The sequence below is a fragment of the Diceros bicornis genome, chromosome 31 (genome assembly GCF_020826845.1).
Source record: "Diceros bicornis minor isolate mBicDic1 chromosome 31, mDicBic1.mat.cur, whole genome shotgun sequence".
NCBI lineage: Eukaryota > Metazoa > Chordata > Mammalia > Perissodactyla > Rhinocerotidae > Diceros > Diceros bicornis.
Window position 1 is genome coordinate 12,330,610 of NC_080770.1, and position 22,494 is coordinate 12,353,103.

The 22,494-nt window shown below is 54.3% G+C and overlaps 1 protein-coding gene across 1 annotated transcript; it reads right to left on the reverse strand.

Moving 5' to 3' along the window:
* Positions 1–805: 805 nt before the first annotated feature.
* On the reverse strand, positions 806–22,205 carry CD5 (CD5 molecule). Its single transcript, XM_058526745.1, has 11 exons — positions 22,069–22,205; positions 10,812–10,850; positions 8,240–8,539; positions 7,685–7,747; positions 7,087–7,419; positions 4,765–5,055; positions 3,992–4,117; positions 3,118–3,171; positions 2,081–2,200; positions 1,445–1,536; positions 806–1,026 (listed from the first exon to the last, which is right to left on the reverse strand). Exons 1-10 carry the CDS (start codon positions 22,118–22,120, stop codon positions 1,448–1,450), a joined length of 1,467 nt encoding a protein of 488 aa, XP_058382728.1. The 5' UTR covers positions 22,121–22,205; the 3' UTR covers positions 806–1,026; positions 1,445–1,447.
* Positions 22,206–22,494: the final 289 nt, after the last annotated feature.

A 22,494-nucleotide genomic window follows, 5' to 3' on the forward strand; every position in this document is an offset into this window, starting at 1 on the left:
AGGACTAGGTGTGTGTCTAGGCTCTCCGAGGAGTGGAGGAGACTAATTCAGTTGAGGGATTTATTTAACCCAAAGGAGTGTTCGGCCCATTCTCTGACTCTTGAGTTAGAAGGTTAACCATGATTGGCTGAAACTACTTTAGTCTTGGATTTTTACCTGCTGTGTGAAACAAAAACCCAAATGGGCTGGGATTCAGTAGGGACCCCTTTAAGCAGGGCCCTGGGGTGGCACCAATGCCCTTGGGCTTGACAGCCAGCCGTCCCTGCTCTCTGTTGGGGGGGCGTCTTTCAGTGAGGGGCTGTGGGGAGTCATAAGATGGAGGGGAGGTGATGGGGCTCTGGGTCAGGCGGCCACGTGAAGCCTGGGTGCCCCAGACGACACTTTGCTGGCAGCCGCTGTGACGTGCTAAGCTGTCTCTGCATCAGGTGTGCAGCCCTCTGAGCACAAGGCTGCAGAGAGGCCCCTGCAGGCACCCCTTCCCATGGGCATCCCCAGAGGGATCCAGGGGGTGGAGCCCAGACTGAGGAGGCCAGGCACTCTACCTCTCAGGAAGGAGAAAAAGCATTATTTACAAAGAACTTATGAAAAATACACTAGAGAAATATGCCCCGTTTCCTTCCCCAGGTGTGAGCTTCCTTGTCAGTCCTCACTGGGGTCAGAGTCTGGGTTGAGAGCTGCTTCCGCTCCGGTGCTGCTTCCCACAGACAGGGGAGGGGGCTGCCCAGGGCTGGACCCCACGTGTCTCTGCTTGGGAGGGCTGCTTGGTGGGCTCTGCCCTTTCACAGCTTCCACACTCGGAGCGGCTGCCGAGCGGTGCTGGGCGTCTCCACGTGGGCCAGGCGCCAGCGGGGAGACGGCAGAGCTGGCTGCAACGCCGGGCGGGTGGGAGGATGCATTTGAAGGGCATCTTGCCTCCATCCATGTTCTGGCTGGGGCAGGAATCAGCACATCATTTCCAAGCAGTGGATGCAGAGTATTCTCAGGACAAAAGGTCTGGCCTTGAAGTTTCGTTCCTGGTTCCCGGATCTGTGGGATGAGAAGACGTGTCAGAGGAGGAAACCACACACCCTGGAGATGGTTCAGGGAGGTGGGGGACCCCCGGGCTCAATGTCAGGGACAGCCCTCTGGGTCAGGGGCTTCTTGTCTCTGCGGACAGCTCTGTAGGGGTGCAGTCCATCAAGAAACTCTCGGGGGCTCTTTTGGGTGGGCTTCCGGGATGGAGTTTAAGAGGTGCTATTAAGGTGGATGATTCCTCTGCTCTAATGGCGAAATCAGCTCCCATCCCCTAAATTGCTGATGCTTATCCTTTCCCTTTACATAAGTCAAGATGCCCAGAGTCCCCCATTCATGGATGGGCAGGGTGGCAGGAAGTAAGGAATTAAGTGGCTGGTGCTCATCCCCAGGGCTGTGTGGGGATCCAAGGGGAATGGAGGGCCAGGCTCACCTCTTACAGCCTCTGAGCCCCGTGCAGGTCATAGTCGCTGTCGGAGGAGTTATCAGGCTGGGTGGAGACGCGATGCAGGGCCCCTTCCAGAGCTGTGGAAAGAAAGGAAAGCATTTGCAGCGGGGTTATCCTGCCAGGCTACACAGACAGAGAGAGCCCCTCAGAGCTGAGAGCCCCGTAGGGTCGGAAGATCACAGGGGCTTTATGAGCTGGTGGCTACACAGCCCATGTCTGTTTTGATCAAATTCGCCAGTGTCCACTAATGATGCTGAACTCCAGGCTCCCTGTGGCTTAATTGTTAGTGCCAGTCGGGGAGCATTCAATACAGGGCGCCTGCGGGCCACTGGATGGCTCTGTTTTGCCTGGAAGGAATCCAAGGGGCCTCATTTACCATCCTGCCTGCAAGGCCCTGCAGAGAAAGAGGCCCATTAGGTCTCAGCAATGCTGGAGTTAATGGCATCCCAGTGCATCCTTCTCTCTAGTTGAGTGGCCTGTCAAGGCGTATCCTTTCCATATCCTGCTGTGACTGGCTGTCAAAGGGGCAGTTTGATCCCCTCCACCCCTGGGGCTTCCCTTCTCCATTTAGGCAATCATGTGACCTCTGCTCCATTCCTAGGAGCGCCAGCACGCGCTTACCTGGATAAGCTGAGATGTGGGAGTTCCTGGGAGGCTGACTGTATTCGTTCTCCACGTGTGAGGCTGTCGGGTTCTCAACCTGGGACCGGACAGTCGCCGTGTGGTTGCGATGGAAAGACACTGAGCAGATGCAGGAGACGGTGTCATTAGACTCCCTGCTCTGTCCTCCTCCTCCTTCCCAACCAGCCCGGAACTTGGATTTCCTGTTCCCATTGTGTAACGGGCAAGAGGCAAAGGCACCCACAGCTCCTTCAATGCATCCTTCTTTTCCTTTCCTCCTAGGGAGGTTCATACTAGCAGGGGTCAGACTTTTAGAGCTGGATAGTCCTGCAAGCTGATTGGCGGGGTGGGCCTTCAGTGGGTCAGTTAGTCAGTCAGCAAGCATTAATTAAGCAGGGAATTGGAACATAAGTGATAGGGCAGATATACTCCCTGCTCTCCTGGAGCTGAGGGCCTTGATATTGTAAAAAAGACTTGACAACATAGAGCCTTCTTGAAGGATTCAGCCCTTGACTTGTCAAAGGGGGAAGAATATGGAGTGGGAGGCAGGAGGGGGCTACAGTTCCCTCCATGAGGGTGGCTCTGGCTGTGGACAGAAGGAGAGACGATGAAGACCAGGGGTGTGGGTTGGGCTGCCTGCATCAAAATGTTATAAAACTGGCCTTATTAAGTTGTTCCGTGATAAAACTAGCTTGAACAGCTCTTCTTAATGGATCCCCCACTTTGGACATCAACAATGCAAAAAAGCCCATTAAAGGTTCTGATAAGTCCTGAAATACAGAACCAAGTCTAGCTTCGGTAACTCATGGATTTCCAAATCTCTTTGATCATGGAGTCCTCTTTTCCGAGTGCCACCTGTTAGCACCTGTTGGCCACAGTCACACCTGAGACAAACATGGTGGAGATCAGAGGCCTCGAGCAGCCACTGGCTCTGTCTGTGGTCAGAATGAGCCTTGACCCTGCCTCCATGGCCTCCTTCCTGAGCCCCGTGGACACTGGCTGGGGCGAGGGAGGACCCTGCCTCTGGGGACACTTACTGTTCTGGTTCATTCCCGTCGGGCCAATCCACTGGCGTTGCTTCTTCTGGCGGACTGGGCGACAGACAGGAAACACACATCAGGGGAGGTCATAGGGAGGTAGATGGGGGAGGAGGGGGCCAGGGAGGGAGGGAGGAGGTGGCAGGTGGGCCCCCTGAAGTCTTTTGGGACCTCAGTTTTCTGACTTGCTCAGGAGGGGACCTGGACCCACCTAGTGCTAAAGGAACGCGCGGGCTGAGGAGGCTGGTTCTCCAGGAGCAAGGATCACTGGGGTTTGGAACCAGAATTAAGACCTGGGAAGGCACTAGGGACTCAGCCAACACTGCCCACGTCTGAGCCTTCTCTTTTCAGCCTCTCTCATCCCACTTCCTTGTCTCAGAATAATTTTCTGCTGAGTTCTGCAAGGCAAGGTAACACCTCCTCCATTCGCAATGTGCACCGCCGCCCATTTGGTAGATGGGGGACCGAGGCTCAGAGAGGAAGCGCTCAGTCAGCAACCCCTGCAGCTGATAAGTGGCAGAGCTGGGCCTGGGACACGTGTCTCCCAAGGTCAGAGGCCTTGCTGATGACCCTCTGGGCCCGCCACGGTCTCAAGGATGGCCACACCCTCCCTTTGTCCTGGAGCGAGTGGGTCTCAGCTGGGCCCCAGATGTGGGCAAATCAGCGAGCACAATGTTCCTGACCTTCTGATTCTGTTCCTTTGGGGAGAAACAAGGCCAGTGGGCAGGAGAGGGGTGGGGCTGGGTGGTGAGGCAGAGGAGCCCTCAGCCGGCTCTCTGGGGGCGGGACCCTCCTCCGTGGGGCTCCAGTGCAGCCATCTCATCTCCCCAGCGGGGGGCTTGAAAGGGAGGTGGTTAGGGGCACCTGCACCTACATCTCTTCAGCAGCTTCCTGTAGACGAGGGGGCCGCACACCACCAGCAGCACCGCCAGGAGCACAAGGGCCAGAATGATGCTCATCACCGTGCCTGCGCTTGGGCCCGCTGGGTTTGGATCCTGGCCTGGGGGTGCACAGAGAAGTCCGGTCAGTCCTGGCCCTGGGGCGGCGTCAAAACCGTCCATTCAGTGGGAATGTGCTGGCTGGCTGGCTTCCCTCAGTAATTCCCCAGCATGTGTGGAAGGCGGTTGTTTATCCGGCTGTCTCTCCATCAGTCTCTAGAACTCTCTGCCCCTTCGTCCATCCACCATTTATCATCTAACAATTGATCATCCAGCTGTCATTTGCTACTCTTGTTATCAACTGCTTAACTTTCTACCATTTGCCAGTTACTGATACGCGATCGCCTTGCCATCATAGACCAATACATGATCATATACCCATACCCGTCCACCCATCCATCTGTTTCTCTTTTGTGTGTTATTCAGGTGCCATTAGTTAGCAAATATGTGCCATCTACCTTGCTTTTCTATCTTCCATCTTGGAAGAGCAGAGAATAGAATGAAGCCTTCTCTCATTCACCAGCTGCCTAACGATTATGGCCAGTCTCTTATTTATGGTTCATGCTCATCGCTGTCTGAGCACTCTGCCCCCTCTCCCACCACTTGCCATCTCTCCATCCTTTTCTAGGGTTCTGGGGCTCTCTGACCGGGTCCTAGAGGGAAAACTCCAGAGCTGCCCTCCACCCACCATGGGCTGTGGCCAACTCACATGAGACAAACACCCTCTTGCAGAAGGATTTTTTCTCCTGAAGCTGGTGGCACTGGGACAGCTTCTCCTGGGGACAGAAGACCCCCCGGGAGGTCTTCTCTCCGGCATCCTGCACGTAGGAGTTGATGTGGCCACACTGCTGCTCCTGGCACACCTCCTCCCACCGTGCTGGGCCCCTGGCCGAGGTGCTGTCGCACAGAGCCTCCCACTGCTTGCCGTGGCGCACCTCCACGGAGCCTTCACACACGCCGCTGCCCCCCACCAGGCGGCTCTGCACCTTGGGCTGGAACTCTGGGGAGGGGAAGCAATGGGAGGTGAGGGGGCAGGCTTGCAGGCTGCTCCCTCTGCCCCGAGCCTGTGTGTCTGGCCATTGGGGCCCCGTGTCACTGGTAAAGCAGGGGCTCTGGCAGAGCCCAACTCTCGGGGGGTTAGGCACCATGTGGGACCACCTTCCTTCTAGCATCCTCTTTAGAACTTCCCCCACCAAGCACTGTCCCTGGCACCTCTAGGCAGGTGCTGGCAGCATGGGCACTGTCGGTGAAGAAGCTGGCAGGGTAGCGATGCCTGTTGGCAGCCAATCCAGGTAGAGCTAAGAGAAGAGCCGTGGGAAACAGGCTCCACCTGGGTCCACTTCCCTCTTAGACATCCTCTTATTTTCTCGCTTCTCCTTGGGAGGCAGGAGAGCTTTTCAGAAAGGGCAAGCTGAGGCCCAAGGATGGAAAATACCTCCTCCTCTGGGTCCTGGCAGTTCACAGTGGGGCAGAACCCGGGAACACTGCTGCCCAGGCCCCGCACCCTGAGGGGCAGGCTTTCATCACAGGCGCCTGGTCCGACAGACACTGAATTCATTTCTGCTCATCAGGCTGGGGCCTGGGGGTCCATAGCTGGCTTCCATAGCTGAGGCCTGTACGTGCTCAGGTTAGAGCGAGCTGTGATCTCACCAGCTTTGGCCAGTTTCCATAGCAACATCCACCTTCAAAGCCCTAGTAAATCTTCCATTTAGAAAACATAGGGTATGGTTTCACAGGTTGTAGCCTGCAGGAGGGCTCCTAGCCAAAGGCAGGGTGCTGAGAGCCAGCTACTTTTCCCTTCCTCAGGCCAAGAGACCCTGGGGGGCTGCTTCTGCCTGGAGGGGGCAGCGTTTTCCTCACTCACACCAGGTATCCAATGGGTTGGGAGCAGCCCTGCCTGCAGAATGGCCCAGTGATCCAGGCCATGCTTCCTAGCTTTGTGCACAGGAAGCCTGGGGACCTTGCTGAAATGCAGATCCTGATTCAATAGGTCTTGGTGGGGCCTGAGAATCTGCATTTCTAACCAGCCACCGATGATACCAGTGCTGCTGGTCCAGGACCATACTTTGAGCAGCCAAGCCTTAGAAAACAGGCTCTGGAGTGGAAATCCCAGCTGGCGGTCTATGATATTGGGCAAGAAATTGACCATCTCTGAGCCTCAGTTTCCTCATCTGTAAAGTGGGGGTAATAATAGCACCCACCTCCTTAGGTGGTTTTGAAAATGAAAGAATCCCTGGAATGTTCCCTGGCACAAAGGAAGCACTCAGAAAGTAGAATTCTTTGAGTCTGGACTCCACTAGAACCCCCTTGGTGGTGGGCGCCCACTACCCGCCCCAGGATGCTGTGATTATTCTTCCTTAGTTTGAACTCTGGTCTCTTTCCCCTCAGTTTCCCCACTGGTCCTGGTTTTGGGGTCCCACAGACTGGCCTCATCGGCCTCCCAGCCTCAACCATAGCAGCATCGCCAGTCTCTTCGTGTTGTGGCTCGAGAGCCTCCACAGGAAGCCCTCTGGGGACCTGCTCTGGTCTCTCTCCACCTGCTGTGCCTCGGGACCTCCCACCTCTCCTCATCATTCCAATGTTTTCTGTCCCTGGGATTCACAAGCTCTCCTCCTGCCAGGCTCGCCCCTCCAAGTGCTTCATCCTGTTCTGCACTTGGCCCAGGCCGTGAGCCCTACCTAAAAATCTTCCTCTCCTTTGCCCCACCAAACCCGCACTTCTCTCCTTTAAAACCCGCCGGAGACCTTGCCTCCTCCTTGAAGTCTGGCTGGTGCCACCTCCCCATGTGGCAGCAGAGCCTGCGGTGCATTTGGGCTGGGCAGTGTCACTTTGCAGAGATTCCCAAGGCACTGGGAGTCAGTGAAGCCTGCCCACCCCACCACTGCCCCACATCTTAGAGGCCAACGATCAGCCCTCTGTTTCCCTTGTGTTCTCCATCACGCCTGGGGACCTTTGCTACACGCAGGGGTTTTCAGGAATGTGTGTTGACCATCTGGGGACGCCCCATGGGTCTTGGCCCAGTCTCACTCACCAGAGCAGATGAGGGCGAGAACTTGGCCGCCCTCCAAGGGCTGCACTTTTCTGAAGCACTGCTCCAGGGAGGTACAGCTCGCGTTCTGGATCTCCCATTGGATTGGCAAGGGCCTGCTCTCCCCTGCGTCTTGTACCGGGGCTGCTTCCACCTCCGGCAGATGCTTCAGGAAGGAGCCACACCGGAGGGCGTCACAGATGCGGTCCCCCAGGTCCTTGATCTTGTCCTGGGCCTCGTAGCTGATGGTGCCACCCTGGCTGCCGCTGTAGAACTCCACCACGCCCGCACACCGCAGGCCCCCGGGCCCTGCCACCAGCTGCACCCTGGGAGGAGCTGGGGGGAGAGAGTGGAGACGGGAGAGGCCTGAGTGCTGATGGCCCCACAGTGGGGCCTTCCTTGCTTCTGGCTCTGGCTCCAACACATGGACAAATGAATACCTGGCTGAGGCCCTGGGAGGTGGTAAGGTCTCAAATATTGCACAGGACAGACTTACATTAAAACTTTTCATGTTTATCTGAAATTCAAATGTAACTGGGAATCCTGTGTTTCCATTTGCTAAACCCGACACCCGACCCCAGGGCCCTCAGAATCTTCTTACCTGTGGGCTCTGGAGTGGTTGTGGGCGGGGGGCTCGTGGGCGGAGGTGTTGTCTTCAGTGGCTCTGCAATGACACTCTGGTGAGGGAGGGGCAGGGGACCCTGGGAGGGAGGAATGACGGGGGAGGAGGGAAGAATGGGGGATGTGGGGAGGGCTCTGGGCAACTGGCAGTGTTGAGAAAGATCTGGAACTTCTGATGTAAGTACCAAGAGCTCCATTAGGCCCACTTGACTCACACGTTGTCTTGAAGCCGTCTGTGAGGTGGGCAGTACCAGCCCATTTTACAGTTGGGAAAATGGAGGTTCAAAGGGGACAATGAGGTTAGCACTCAGCAGAACCAGGCCCTTGATATGTTTCATCCTACCAGACAGATGCCAGCACCCCTCAGCCCTCCCCCTCCAGTTCCTCACCAGGGTATGTTTCTGGAGGTGGGGATGGTTGTAAATCAGGGAGCCCCTTCCACCTGCCTGCTCAGGGCCCAGATCACAGGCCCTGGGCAGCCTCCCTGGGGCTGGTGCCCAGGCCCAGGTACCCATGTGGCTGGCTAGTTACCCACCTGAGCAGATCAGGCCCAGAGGTTCCTTCCAGTCTGTGCTGCTGCAGTTGGAGAAAGATCCTAGTTGTCCCATGCAGGTGATCTGTTTGCTGGGACTGTTGAAGTAAGGCACGTGGGCCAGGACCAAGGCATTCTCGCACAGCAGCTTCTGGCAGAGCTTCGAGGCCTGCTTGAGGTCCTGCTGGTGGTACGGGCTCCGGCTCCAGCTCCGGCTGTACACCGTGTACCACGAGCCCCTGAAATAGACCTCCAGCTGGCCCTGGCACCGTGAGTTGGAGGCTCCTAGTCTCACCTGGAACCCTAGGGGTCAAAGAGGTGGGGGGGTCAGGCTGGGCAGGGCCCTCTACTGCCCCCTCTCTGCCTGGGCCCCCATGCCCACCAGGCTCCCTTCTGCCCCAGGGGCTGCCTCCCTTGCTACCAGCTTTGTCCCTCTGGGGCACGGCAGGAACTTCCCAGAAACTCAGGCTGGGGCTGCTCCTGACCCAGGTGGGCCCCCCAAAGCTGGGCCTCGAAGGATGGAGCTCGAGACCTTAGAGCCGAGGGCCACTTGAGCCGTGGGCAAGGAGTCCTCAGCACCCACCGTCCAGCAGAATCGCCCCACTCCTGGAAATTCTGCTTCAATAGATCCGAGAGAGGGCCTGGCACCTAATTTTTTTTTTCTCTCTCTCTCTTTCTCTGACTTTTAAAATCAATTTTATTGAGGTCCAATTTACATACAGTGCAGTGCACTCATTTTAAGGGGACTTGTTTAATGGAATTTGACAAATGTGTACAGGCCTGTCGCCACCCTCGCACTCTAGATATAGAACATTTCCGTCACCCGGAAAGTTCCCTCGATTTCCCTGAATCCAGCCTCAGGCAACCACTGATCTGCTTTCTGTCACACTAGAGATTCATTTTGCTTGTCCTAAAATGTCCTATACATGGAATCCGGTGGCCTGTTTTATCGTCTGGCTTCTTTCGCTCAGCGTGTATTAGAAGTGTCTCCTGTGGTGGCCTGTATCAGTAGTTCATTCCTTTTGACTGCTGAATAGTGTTTCATTGTATGGATATGCCACAATTTGTTTATCTGTACACCATTTGCGTTGTTTCCAGGTTTTGGCCACTATGAATGTTTGGGGACTCATCTTTGTGTGGGTACATCTTCTTGTTTCTCTTGGGTAAATACGAAGGAGTGGAATTTCTGGGTCATAAGTAGAGACGTGGCTTGTGTGATTTTTTAAAGCTCCATGAAGGGAAAAATAAGAATATATATTTGTACTCGCATAAAGAGACTCTGGAAGGATCGCAAGAAATGAATAAATGTGGTTATGACCTGGGTGTTGGGTGGGGGAAGGACTAGACAGATGGAGGACAGAAATGGAAATGAGATTCTTCACTGTGGATCTTTTTATATTTTTAAAGTTTTGAGCCAAGCAATTGTGTTACCTAGTCAAGAAATTAAAAAAAAAAAAAATGTGGAAGGCTCTTCTATGTGATTCTGAGGCGGTGGTTTTCTCTGGTTGGGAACTACTGGTCAGGCTTCATTTTTCTTCCCACAGATGGGGACACCGGGGCCCAGAGTACAGGGCTTGACTTGCCAAGGTCACTTGGCCAGTTAAAGGCAAAGTGGGCTCATTCCAACACCTGGCATTGGTGGAATGTTTATAGGCTTTCTCTTCAGCGAGCTGACACGCTGAATCCTCACCAGAGAAGAGGTTTTCTCCCCATTTTATGGGTGGGGAAATAGGGCTCAGAGACCCCAAGTAGCTTGCTAGAGCTCAGAGCTAAGATGCCATCGTGGGGTTCCAGGTCCTGGCCCAGGGCCTGCCAAGGCCCCTGTGGCCCCTTCTGGTTGCATGTTGCCTTCGTGAGAACCTCCATCCACATTTCTCCCAAAATACGTTTGGCATGATGTTATCTCAGGAAACGTGAAAAAGAGAGGTCTGTGGTGACATGAGCCTGGGAACTGCTGAGTTAAAAAATGTTTACAGGTTTCTTTGCTACAGGACTTCTCAGAGCCTTTATTAGGCCCGTATACACTGTCGGTCTCCAGCGGGTGATGTGGTGTGGCCTACCCTTCATCCAACATGTTCCGTGGAACCCTATTTAGGAAACACTAACCTCTACGATTAAAGTCCACCCTCGAAGGCAGGACACTCAATACACTTTACACTCTGGTGCAGCCTCTCTCTGCAGCCTCAGCTACAAATATCTTTGAACAGGGAGCATCTGGCAGGACCAGGTAGGAAACAGGACTGTACAAGGTGCCTTTACGGACCAGTATGTTTTCTGTGCATGGTGAGTGGCTCATAATACTAATTGTCATGAGAACTACCATTTGCCTGGTGCTTTATGGCTGTAGAGAGCATCCACTTGCAAAAGGGCATCTTAAATGTGTGTGCATGCATGTGTGTGCGTGTGTGTGTGCGCGTGTGTGTGTGTGTGTGGTAGGGCTCTCTCTCTTTCTCTCTGTGGAGTGGGATTCACTCTGGTGAAGGTGACAGCTTTTTAAGTGGCGGGTCCCCCTATAATCTGATGGACTTACAGCCCTGCTCTCCCCGCCCCAGGCCTCCGTGTGGCTCTTCCTTACCTGGGTCCTCCCAGTTGGGCCCTCCGAGGCAGGAAGTGACTGCAGAAAGGAGAGAGGAGGGTCAGGAAGTGAAGTCTCCCTCCTGCTCCCTTCTCTCCAAGCTCACATCCACCCACAGCCTGAGCAATGGCCTTTTCCGCCTGCCCCACATTGCAGGGTACGGGGGCAGGGATTTTCATACTACATGTCGAAACCCCTAGGTGGGTCATGAAATCAATTTAGTGGGTTGCAGCCATCAATTTCTTTCTTGTTTTAAAACTTTACTTTTTAAATGAATATGCAGTAAAATTTATTTTCCTTTAGTGCACAATTCTATGAATGTTCACACATGCATAGATCTGTGTAATCACCATCACAATCAAGGTATACAACAATTCCATCGCCCCCCAAAATCTCCTCATGTTATACCTTTGTAGTAATACGCAGTATTGCAAGCATTGATTTTAAAAAAAATATGTAGTAACACAACCACCATTTTTTTTTTTTTTTTTTTTTTGCTGAGGAAGATTTGCCCTGAGCCAACATCCATTGCCAATCTTCCTCTTTTTGCTGAGGAAGATCTGCCCTGAGCTAACATCTGTTGCCAATCTTCCTCTATTTTGTATGTAAGCCGCCACCACGGCACGGCCACTGACAGAAGAGTGGTGTAGGTCTGAGCCCAGGAACCGAACCTGGGCCACCAAAGTGGAGTGTGCCGAACTTAACCGCTAGACTACCAGGGCCGGCCACTTACCGTATTTTATAAACTGAAATGGACTAGAATAGAAAATGTCAGAATGCACCGTGTGTTGTGAGGGTAAGGATAATTTTTTGTGCATTGGGCTGCAATATAAAAACGTTCTGTGTGTTGCATTCAGTCAAAAATTTGAACTCCATAGTTCTAGAGAACCAAGAAATGAGCCGGAAAAAGAAACCAAGACAACATTTGTTACTTTTTAGTATTCCCAAGGCGGGACAAGAATGACAGCATTTATCTTTAACAGCTCCCAGTTTCCAGAGGAGGAAATTGAAGCTTAAAGAGACTTCGATTCATAGGGCCTTGCAAAGGTGATGCAGCCAGTTGGCAAGGGAGCCAAGCCCACAGCCCCAGTGAACGTGGGTCTGTAGGGAACTGGCCTGCCCTCTGGCTCGGCTCCTGCCCGGGCCCATTCAATAGGAATGTGGGTCATTTGGGAAGTTCCAACTCTTCCCAGGCCTGACTGTGGAGCAGGCACTTATGGCAGAGCAGCTTGGCTAACTCATCCGTGGCTGGGGCGGAGGTTTGATTTGGGTGGGGATGGGATGGGACGGGGTGGCAGGCCTGTGTGTCCACAAAGGCCACCCTCCACATTCGCCAACAGCTTTATCAATCACGGAGCAGGTCTTCTGATCACCACTTGTCTGACTCCTGGACTAACTTCTCTACTGAGAGCTGGTGACAGCATTGGGTCAGGGCGACTACTTTACATAGCAAACAGCTGTATTTAAGTTGCCTTTTTTTGGCTTAGGAAGATTAGCCCTGAGCTAACATCTGTGCCAATCTCCCTCTATTTTGTATGTGGGTCGCCGACACAGCGTGGCTGATGAGTGGTGTATGTCCGCACCTGGGATCCGAACCTGCGAACCTGGGCTGCCGAAGTGGAGTGCACCAAACTTTAACCACTAGGCCACACGGCTGGCCCCTTAAGTTGCTTTTGAGAAATTGTTGCTGGATGTTAAAAAAAAAGGTGTGTTTTTAAAAGCCTATTCTTACCTGAGTGTTTGGAACTGGTGGTACAACTTTAGGGGGAGATGCACCCCTGCCAACCCACCCTCTCCCCACAACCAAGACTCCTTGTAATGAAGTTGTTGAGGCTCTGTGATGTTCCCTCCATCTTGGCAAGAGCCCATCGCTGTTGCCCTGGGGGTCATGGAACTCAGAAGGGGGAGGTGTTTCTCATGCAGAGAGCATGTCGGGCCCAGAGCTCTGACCTAGCTGGGGAGGGGTTAACCAGCTGTTAATCAACAGATCTATTGCAGTGGGCAGGGCAACCTCAGGAGGACATGGTGGAGAGGTCCAAGCTAGTGTGGTGAAAGCAGAGGCAGAGGATCCTTTACCCTGCCCTCACCTCTCATCCCTTACCTCTCACTCCACCTCCCTTCGGTCCCAGCTCTCCACCATGAATGGGGCTGTCCACCCTTAGGGATTCATTTCTTTGGCTAAGCCATGAGGGCTGAGGCAGCTTGAAGTGGCATTTATAGGGAAAGAGAATACAAAGATCCATACTTTGGTGCCCTATGACACAGAACAGGTTTTCAGCTACTGATAATGCTCTCTGGGTCTGAGACCAGCTCTGCCATTTCCTACCTGTGGGCCCTGGGGAGCATGTCTCTTAGTCCCTCTGAGCCTGTTTCTTCCTCTACAGCATGGGGACAAGAACGGGACCAGCTTTATAGTGATGTTGTGAGAAGGAGACGAAATAATCTATGTAAAGGACTTAGCCTGGTGCCTTCCTGGCCCGTGTTCACTTCTCAGAGCTGGTGGTACTGGTTATGGAGCTGGCTGGGCCTGGGGCGGGGGTGAGCAAGACTGCAGGCCTGCCTGGGAACTTGCACAGTGGGAGGAATCTCGCTCCGGGATACTGGGAGAGCCAGATCATAAGGCTCACCACTTCCCTTTCCGACTGGGACCCTCGTACTCCCAAAGTCATCACAGTCAACGTTTGTTATTAACAGCAGTTACCAATTATGGAGCACCTACTGTATACTCAGCACTCGAGGTGGTTCCTTATAGATGTCATTATTAATCTCGCACATGGCCCCACAATGTGAGTTGAGTATGTTCATGGTATAGATGTCGGGAGAGGGCAAGTGCCCTGTCCACGGTGACACTGCTAGCAACTGGCAGGGCCTGGATTTGAACCATGAGTCGGACTTCTAAATGCACGCTCTCTGCCACCCAACTGTGCCTCCAACGTGCTGAGTTTGGGGCTGCAGAGTTGAACAGAGCCTAGACTCTGACCCTGAGGTGCTCGAGCAGCCAGACCCTAAAGGCGCTGGGGGCAGGGGCTGGGCCTGATCATCCTCACAGATAGCACACGGAACAGCTCAGAGAACATTCTCAAGAAAGACTGAACAAGAAGAGAACCAAGCACAATTCTAAAAAACAAAATGCTGTGTTGACAAAAGGCGTCTATGCATTCCAGGGCTTTGCGTCCCTCTGGGTGCCTGTCTGTCCTCGGTTGAGCAGCATTTCCCTCTACCATCATCATCATCACCACCAACATCACCACCATCATCATCATCCCCATTACCGGCACTGCCACGGCCATCGTCATCGCCATTGCCACCACCATCACCATCACCAACATCATCACCGCCACCATCACCACCACCACCACCATCACCATCACCACCACCACCATCATCCCCATTACTGGCACTGGCACTGCCATCGTCATCTCCATTGCCACCACCATCACCATCACCATCACCATCACCACCACCATCACCATCACCACCATCACCACCATCATCATCATCATCACCATTACCGCCATTATTATTATTATCATTGCCATTACCACCGCCGTCACCCTCACCACCATCAATGTTTTATAGTTTTCACTCTTTCCAAGGTATTTGTGTGTGTGTGTGTGTGTGTGTGTGAGGAAGATTAGCCCTGAGCTAACATCCATTGCCAATCTTCTTTTTGCTGAGGCAGATTGGCCCTGGGCTAACATCCGTGCCCATCCTCCTCTACTTTTTCATATGGGACGCTGCCACAGCATGGGCTGACAATCGGTGCATTGGTCTGCGCCTGGGATTTGAACCTCCGAACCCCGGGCTGCTGAAGTGGAGCACGCGAACTGAACTGCTAGCCACTGGGCCGGACCCCTTTCAAGGCATTTTTATGTATGAACTCTCTCAAACCTCACCACAGCTCTGTGAAGCGGATACTGTTATTTCGATCCCCATACTATAGATAAGGAAACTGAGAGAGATTAAATAACCTGCCCAAGCAGCTGGCGAGTGCTGGAGCCGGGCCTCCAAGCTAGGCTACCTGGCACAGAATCTGTGCTTTTGACCGCTGGGCCAAGCTGCCTAAGCTTCCCTTCAGAGGGAAGGCTGTGACGACCTGCCCTGTGTTTCACCGATTCCTGCGTGTTCCTGGTGTGCAAGTCCGATGACGAGAACAAACTTTGTGATTCCATTCATTCAGTGAAACATGCCATGGGAAGACTTTTCCAGGAACTTGCTGTGTGATCTTGGTGAGTCACTCAACCTCTCTGGGCTTGGTTTCCTCGTCTGTAAAGTGAGGGAGTTAGATTCCCCAATGGATCCATCACCTTACTCTTTGGTTCAAACTCCTCTGATGTATAATCTGTAGTTTCCTGATGTATGTCAACGGCCGGCAGGGGTGGGCAGAGGTGGACGGTGAGATGCATGCCTGACTTGGAGGTTTCCTGGGTGCTTAGTCTTTCTGTCTCCCAGGGGTCCCTTTAGTTTTTGAATGTCCACAACTTATTTTCCTTCTTTGAGCTGCTTCTCACAGGGGTCAGACCAACATCCTCCTTCTCCTGCATCCTGCAGATTGTGCTCTTGATCTCTCTGACCCCCTCCTGAGCTACAACTTAGCCCGACCCCTGCATGCAGCCCGAGGCCCAAGGCCCTGCTGCTGCAGTGTCTGGAAGCCTGGAGACCCCCAAGACCACAGGGACATGAGGCACGGAAATGTCATGCCATTTCCTCACCCTCCATCCACACCACACCCCAAGCAGCTGGGGCTGGGAACGAGAATTCTCCCAAGGCCCCTTCCTTCTCGGCCAACCTTCCCTCGGAGCCTCCAGTTTAGGGCTTGGACTGGCCACGCCGGGGCAAAGCTTAGGGCCAAAAAAGCCAGAGGGGTCAGAGGCTCTATCTCTCTCTCAAGCCCCTCTCTTCTTCGTGTTTGCAGAGATTTGATCGTTTTGACCCTGCCTGCCCTGATGAGGTCTCGGCGAGGAGCAAACAAATTCCTGGAAGCAGCTCTGAGACATTTATATCCTCACTCTCTACTCCTTCTCCTCTCATCCCTCCAACATTCCGGATGATTCTCACTTTGGCTCTCTGTCCGGCAACCCCGTAGGCCACATCAGGCCATGAGTAGTTTTATTTGCTCTGCACAATGTTTAAAATTTGGGAGGGAGCCACTTTTTCAAAAGTTTCTTCTTGTTCTGTTTTGCTTTTTAGAAAAACCCCAAGATCCAGATATTTTTGAAAAATAGGATGCTCCGGCCACACTAGGTGGCATCGCCACGAGCCCCAGGCAGCGACCTGTCCATTCTGGCTTGCCAGCGTCCCCGAGGCACCCCACTGTTACCCTGTGTCTGGAGAGCCCCAGCTTCACACACAGGATGGTTTCTGCAGCAAAATGTATGAATTTTCACACTATGCAGGAGGCGTTAAGATTATAAAAAGCCTCCCTTTCGTTCAGGTCAGGATTTGCACTGAATGCGTTTGCCAGAAATTTACTAACATTTTCAGGGTTTTGGAATTGCAGATAAATGTTTTTGGACCTGCATACTGGTTCCACTTTACAGTACTCAGCAGAGCTGGAATGTGGTCCAGGCTGCCCACCTCTGCCTCACTCACAGGCCCTGCCTGGACCCATGAGCATCTGCACTGGCAGCCCCTAAGCACTGGGAAATGGAGGCAAAGTGTGGCCTGTTGAGGGTCCAGTGGGCCCTGGGGACCCCACGGACGGGCTGAGACATTACTGATCATAATAGCAGTGATCGCAAACATGTGTCAAGCTCTCAACCTTGTGCAAACCCCCCGGGTGAGAGTTTTCCACGGGCGACCCCATTTCTTCCCAACAGCCTCAATGAGGGGGCTGTCACCACTGGCTCACAGATCAGGAAACCGACGGACTGATTTAGTGTGGTTTGGAAGTCAGATGTTCCATTTTTTTTCTATAAACTATGATTTCCTCTACTAGTCCATAAGCTTCTCATGGATGTACGGCAAGCTCAGTATGTCTGACTGCCTTTGGGGGGCATTCTGGATTTTCCTTCCTCCCGTCCTCTGATGGGAGGCTGACGGGAAGGTCAGAAATCCCTCTTTTCTGAAACAACACTCATCTGTGGAGCCGTGTCTAACCTGGGTGTGTATCAGAGTTTCAGGGAAACAAAGACTACAAAAGGCCCCAAATTCTGTTTCTCGGGTTGCGAGCACCAGATGAAGTGGTTGGTTTATGACTAGAAGGCTTTTTATGTGCAAAACACACAGAGAATCACACTGGGCTTAAGCCAGGAGAGGCCTTGGGAATGGAGCCCGCGGAAGAACAGCAGATTTGGGTCTCTAATCTCGCTCACCCAGGGCCTGCGCTAACGAGCGGATAGCCAGCGGACCGGGGGCAGAATGGCCTTCACTATCTAAATTATGATTGCTCTCTCCCTGGTGGCCTGGTGTGTCTGAGTGAATTTGTATGAGTTTCAAGCCACATATGTATCTCCACTGTGACAGTGACAAGCCCTGCTTTTTGTTCAGAGCCTCACATATCCCAGAGCTCTTGAGCACACAGGGGCTCATTCTTTCCACCCACAGCTCTGAGAGGAAGGGACCATGATCACCCCCATTTTCAGATCAGGAAATGGTGGTTCAGAGAGGCTGAGCAACTTGCCCAAGGTCACACAGCTCTCTGGTGGTAGAGTCAGGGCAGAAACCCTATCTCCATCACTTGGCGGGGCCCCATGGGAATCTACCGCTCCCCATGGGACAACCCAGAGCCTGCTCACATCATAGTATAGGTGGGGGAAACTGCGGCTCAGTAGAGCGTGGGGCTCACTCCATATGCTTCCATGGGAGTCTGTGGTGGCATATCAGACTCTTGTCGAATCTGCCAACTGCCACCAATTTTCTATCCTGTTTCCACCACCTCTCTCCCAGCTGTGCCCTCAGGAGGAAGGCAGAATGAGGGTCCCTGTGGGAATGGCAAGAGCCAAGCCATCTAACTGAGGTACCCAACGATGATGATGGTGGTGGTAGTGATTGTAGTAATTACAGAGGAAGACATACAGGGTCACAATCCCTTATCTGCAATTCACAATCCCAAACCAAAAGTCTTTTCTAATGTTTTTGGTGGGGGGGAGGCAATTTATAGCCTCTCTGGGTCCCTCTTAGTGAGCGAATTCACGTTTCACTGCAGAAAAGGGAACGCGTTGCCCTAGACCTCGCTGGGCGTATTATGAGCGCACAGTGCACACACAACATTACCTTCTATGATCTGAAACATTCTGGATTCCCAAATGCATCTGGCCCGAGGTCAAGAGAAGGGGCTGTGGGCCTGGAGAGGTCTGAGTTCCCGGTTCTCTCGAGGGCACTCGGCCCACTTTCTCTGCTCAGCACCTGTATGGCTCGAGTTCAGCGGAGAAGAAGCCTCAGTCCTCACGGAGGCGTCGGGGCCCCTTGCCAGCAGCCCGTGTGCTGACCGGCCCTCTGCCTGGAGTGGCTGGCCCCAGTTCCACCCAGCATGCTCACTCACATCCTACAAGTATTTGCTCAAAGATTATCTTCTCGTGGGACCCACTGCACCCTCCTTCGGTACAGCCGGCCCACAGTGCTCCCAATCCCGCCCCATCCCACCCAAGACCTCCTAGGACCCGCGCAGTCCCTGGCCTAGTCTGTGTCTTGTCTGTGTCCCCATCATACCCCGACTACTATGTCGGATCCACCAAGGCAGGAATTTTGACAGTTCACTGCTGTGTCCCCAGCACCTGGAACAGTGCCTAGCTCATAGCAGGCACTCAAGAAATGCTTGCTGTCTGAATGAATGAATGAACCAGATTTAATGATTGCAATCATCCTTTGAGGTGGGCACCATGGTGATCCCCATTTTGTACACAGAAGGGTGACTCTCAGAGAGGTGTTCTTGTCATTTGTGAGTGGCCAGGTAGAAACAACCCCAGATCGGCAGGCCTTCACATGTGTGTGCGCACGCACACACACACACACACACACACACACACACACACAGAGGCACACAGAGTAAGTGTTCAATCAGTTTTGTCAGGTGGAGCTCAAGTCCCTCCCTGGTCGCTGTGGGGAAAACCCCTCTGAACTATTGGACCTGGACGGAGTGACCAGAAGGGCCAGCGCCAGCCCTGAGCCCCCTGGTCCCTCAATTCCCCTCTAGGGGCGGGAAGCTCAGGGCTGCTGGGGTCCTGATTCTTTGAGCCCAGGGCCAGCGAGGGCCTCAGCCTCTGCAGCCTGGGAGAGCGGGCCGGGCGGCCACTTGCAGCTGGATCCCCCTGCCCTCCTCTATCGTGGACGCCTGGCCCCTCTCAGGCCTGTCCTGCCTGTTGCCTTTGCCCTTGATGTCCCCTCTGCCTGGGACACTCTTCCCTCTTTCCTCTGCCTGGCTGGCTCCTTCCTTCATTCAGACGAGACATCACCTCCTCAAAGAGGCCCTCCCTGCCTGCCCAGCCCTCGGGGACAGCCCTTTGTGGACTTGGTCACTGAGTCTCAGCATTGCTATCTCCTTCACTGCATTTATCATGATATTTAGAAATTTGTAAATATTTCAGGTGCTCATTCACTTGCGTTCTCTAACAGGTCCCCCGTTAGCCTGGTACATAGCGCCAGATCCATGGTGGGAGGGACTCCTGTCTGGTTCACGGCTGATCTCTACTGCTTTGCACAGAGCTGGACACACAGCAGATGCTCAATTATTATTATTGTTGTTATTCATGCTTTTACTGAGCACTTACTGTACTATATGCCGACTAAAGCTCTAAATTCATTGATTCACTTAATCCTTACAAATCTCTGTGAGGCAGGTACTATGATTATTCCCATTGTGCAGATGAGCAAACTGAAACTTACAGAATGGGTCCAAGGGCACTCAGAGGCAAGTGGCAGACCGGAATTCAAACTGCAGAGTCCACAGCTTCCGGAGTCTCGGCAGCAGGACCTGACCCGGCCGTGGTGGTCAGGGCTGCCTTCCCATTCCACCCCCAGGAGTGAGCCCCAGGCAGGTTGGGGTGAAGGGCAGTGGCAGAGGGGAACAGCTATGGGAAGTCGTGGTTGCTATTGCCCCAGGCATGCCCTGGGCATCTTCATGACCCAAAGTTCCCCAAGCCATGGGCATGGCCCCGATGGCCAGCCAGGAGGCCTCAGGGTCCCCAGGGCTCTGGCAGCGAGGCATCTCTTCTTGGAATGGCTCGAAGGATGCCTGTGTTGTTTGCCTAGCCCCAACTCTGGTCCTTGGCATCCCCAACCCTTGGTGGCTGCCTGTCTGCGGGTGGCTGTAGTGTCCTGCGGCCATGTTCCTATTCACGGGTGTGGCTTTGGTGGGTCTTTGCTCTTAGCTAAGGGCACAGAAGGGTCTCCATGAGAGCAGAGGGCTGGGCTGGGGTTGGCTCTGCTCACTAGCTGCTACGTACGCCCTGGGCTTGCCACTCGGCTTTTCTGGGCCTCAGTTTTCCCCACTGTGAAATGGGGCAACGGGCCCGCCTTCTTCATAAGCTCTTGTGAAGCTTGCAGAGGAAAATGGCCTTAAAGGTATTTTGTAAGCTGTGACCCACTGAACACTGGGAATGTTTGTTATCTACTAGTTCACACAAAGACACGCTGGGAACCATGTGTTCCTGGGGTTCCAGAAGGTTCTCATACACTGCCTCCGACTCTTCCTGACATGGGGCTCCATTGGGCCGGGGGACCTGCCCGGTCCTGCCAGGAGCCTCACCCCATGAGGGATTCAGGTGGGAGGCCCATAGAGTGCGACCCCCACTCCTGTACCCAGCTGGGAGCCTGGCCAGCCTCCCTGATGCAGTAGGGACAGAGACCACAGGTAGGGGTGGGTGGGGGGTTTAAGGGCCTGCTCCTAGGAATCTCCAGGATGAAGGAGGCCACGGCAGCGCCTCAGGAGGGCCCCAAAAGGCATCCAGGGCCCGTCTCTGGACCGCTCCTCTGGGGACAGAAGGCACTTTGTACGTCTTGCACTTGCATGTAAGAACAGCCGTGTGAGCCTGTGTGCACTTGTGCCATCGTCACACACACAGGGAAGGGAAGACTACGTTTGGAGGCCATGATCGGCTCATGAAAACACACACACACCTACTTACACACACGCTCACACACACTCATACACATACACTTACACACCAGCTTCTCTAGGCGGGACTGAGCTCCCTGCTAAGGCAGGCAGTGTGCCCCGAGTCCTTTCCCTCCAAACTGGGAAGCCGCGAGCTCCTTTCGGTTCCGTCTGTTCTGTCCTGAAGTCAAGCCCTCTCTCACCCTGCCACACCCTCCGAACCCCTGAGAAGTGGTCAGATCTCATCCAGTCCACCCGTCTGCAGTTTATAAATGGGGAGATAAAGGCCCCGAGAGGCTCGGGGGCCAATCCGAGGTCATACATGGCCAGGCTAGGACCCAGGCTCAGGCCACAGCACACACTGCCCTCCTTCCCCAGCCCCCCGCCCCCTGCCACTTGCCCAAGTCCTCGCTACTGCCCAGTGTTGGTGACTGCCCCAGTAGTGGAGCTCTGGTCCTGAGCCAGTGTCCCAAGGCCGCAAGGACAGAGGGCCCTCAGTTTCCACCATGTCCTCCTCAGCAAATGGGAGGCCCCAGATTCACCCCATCCCTAGCTTTATGCCCAGCTTATCCCTTATCCAGAGGCCCCGGGGGCATTTCCACAGTGGCCCCCAGGGACAGGTTCTGGAGCCCCTCCTCCGGGCCTGGAGTGGGAGCAGATGCAGCATGTGCCCACACTGTGGCTGGCAAGCCTGGCCGGGGCCCCTCAGGGATGGAACCAGAGAAACTAGGAACTAAGGCGCAGCTTTGACATCTGCTCAGCTGCATTCTCAGAGGCAGTCTCCATCCTGCTTCAGCCCGCTCTGCCCTGAGCTTCATCCCAACTGCCCAGGAGATGGCAAGGTTCCTGTCCCTGGAGGCATGCAAGGAAAGGCTGGACACTCCCGGGGCAAGGGGAAGGTGCAGAGGGAAGCCTGCATCGTATGGGAGCCAGACAACATGATTTCTAGGCTGAGTGTCTGGTTTTAGCATGAGTCCTGCCTGGAAGGATAAAGTAAGGCCCCAGCAGTGCAAAAGAGAAGAGAGTTGGGGCACTGGGACAAACAGATCCGAGAGCTGAGCTGGGGCTTGGGGAGCAAACAGGCATCCTGGAGGCCACAAGCCTCCGTGGTGCTCCAGAGACGTGACATGCGGGCCCCAGAGTCAGACCAAGGGAAGAACTGGCATCTCCTCCCTTGCACCCCGAGCCCAGGTCCCCCGGCAGACGCCCCAGAGGGCTACTCACCCAGCACCCCGAGCAGGTACAGGGCGGCCAGCGGCGGTTGCTGAGACCCCATGGGCGCGGCCTTCTCCTGCCTCAGCCTTGGCAAGCGCAGCACCCGTGGGTGCGGGTGTCTGGCCCCATGTCTCCCTCTCAGGGAGGAGGGGCGGGGTGGGCGGGCGTGGGCAGGGATGGGACGGGAAGCAGGCAGTGTGAGGCCTGCGTCACGTGTGTTTGAAGTTGAACTGTCAACTTCTTCCTGGTAAAACCACCTACCCTAGTTTGAATGGCGGCCCTGGCCTCTGCCAGCTTCCTGCCTAAGGTCCCCGGGCTGGGGCAGTGCTCCAACCACGCCACACGGGGACAGGGCTGAGGCGTGTCCACACACAGGACACGTCCCCACACAGGGAAGGTGTGGGGAGCCCTGAGCCGGGCCGATGGGAGGGGGGA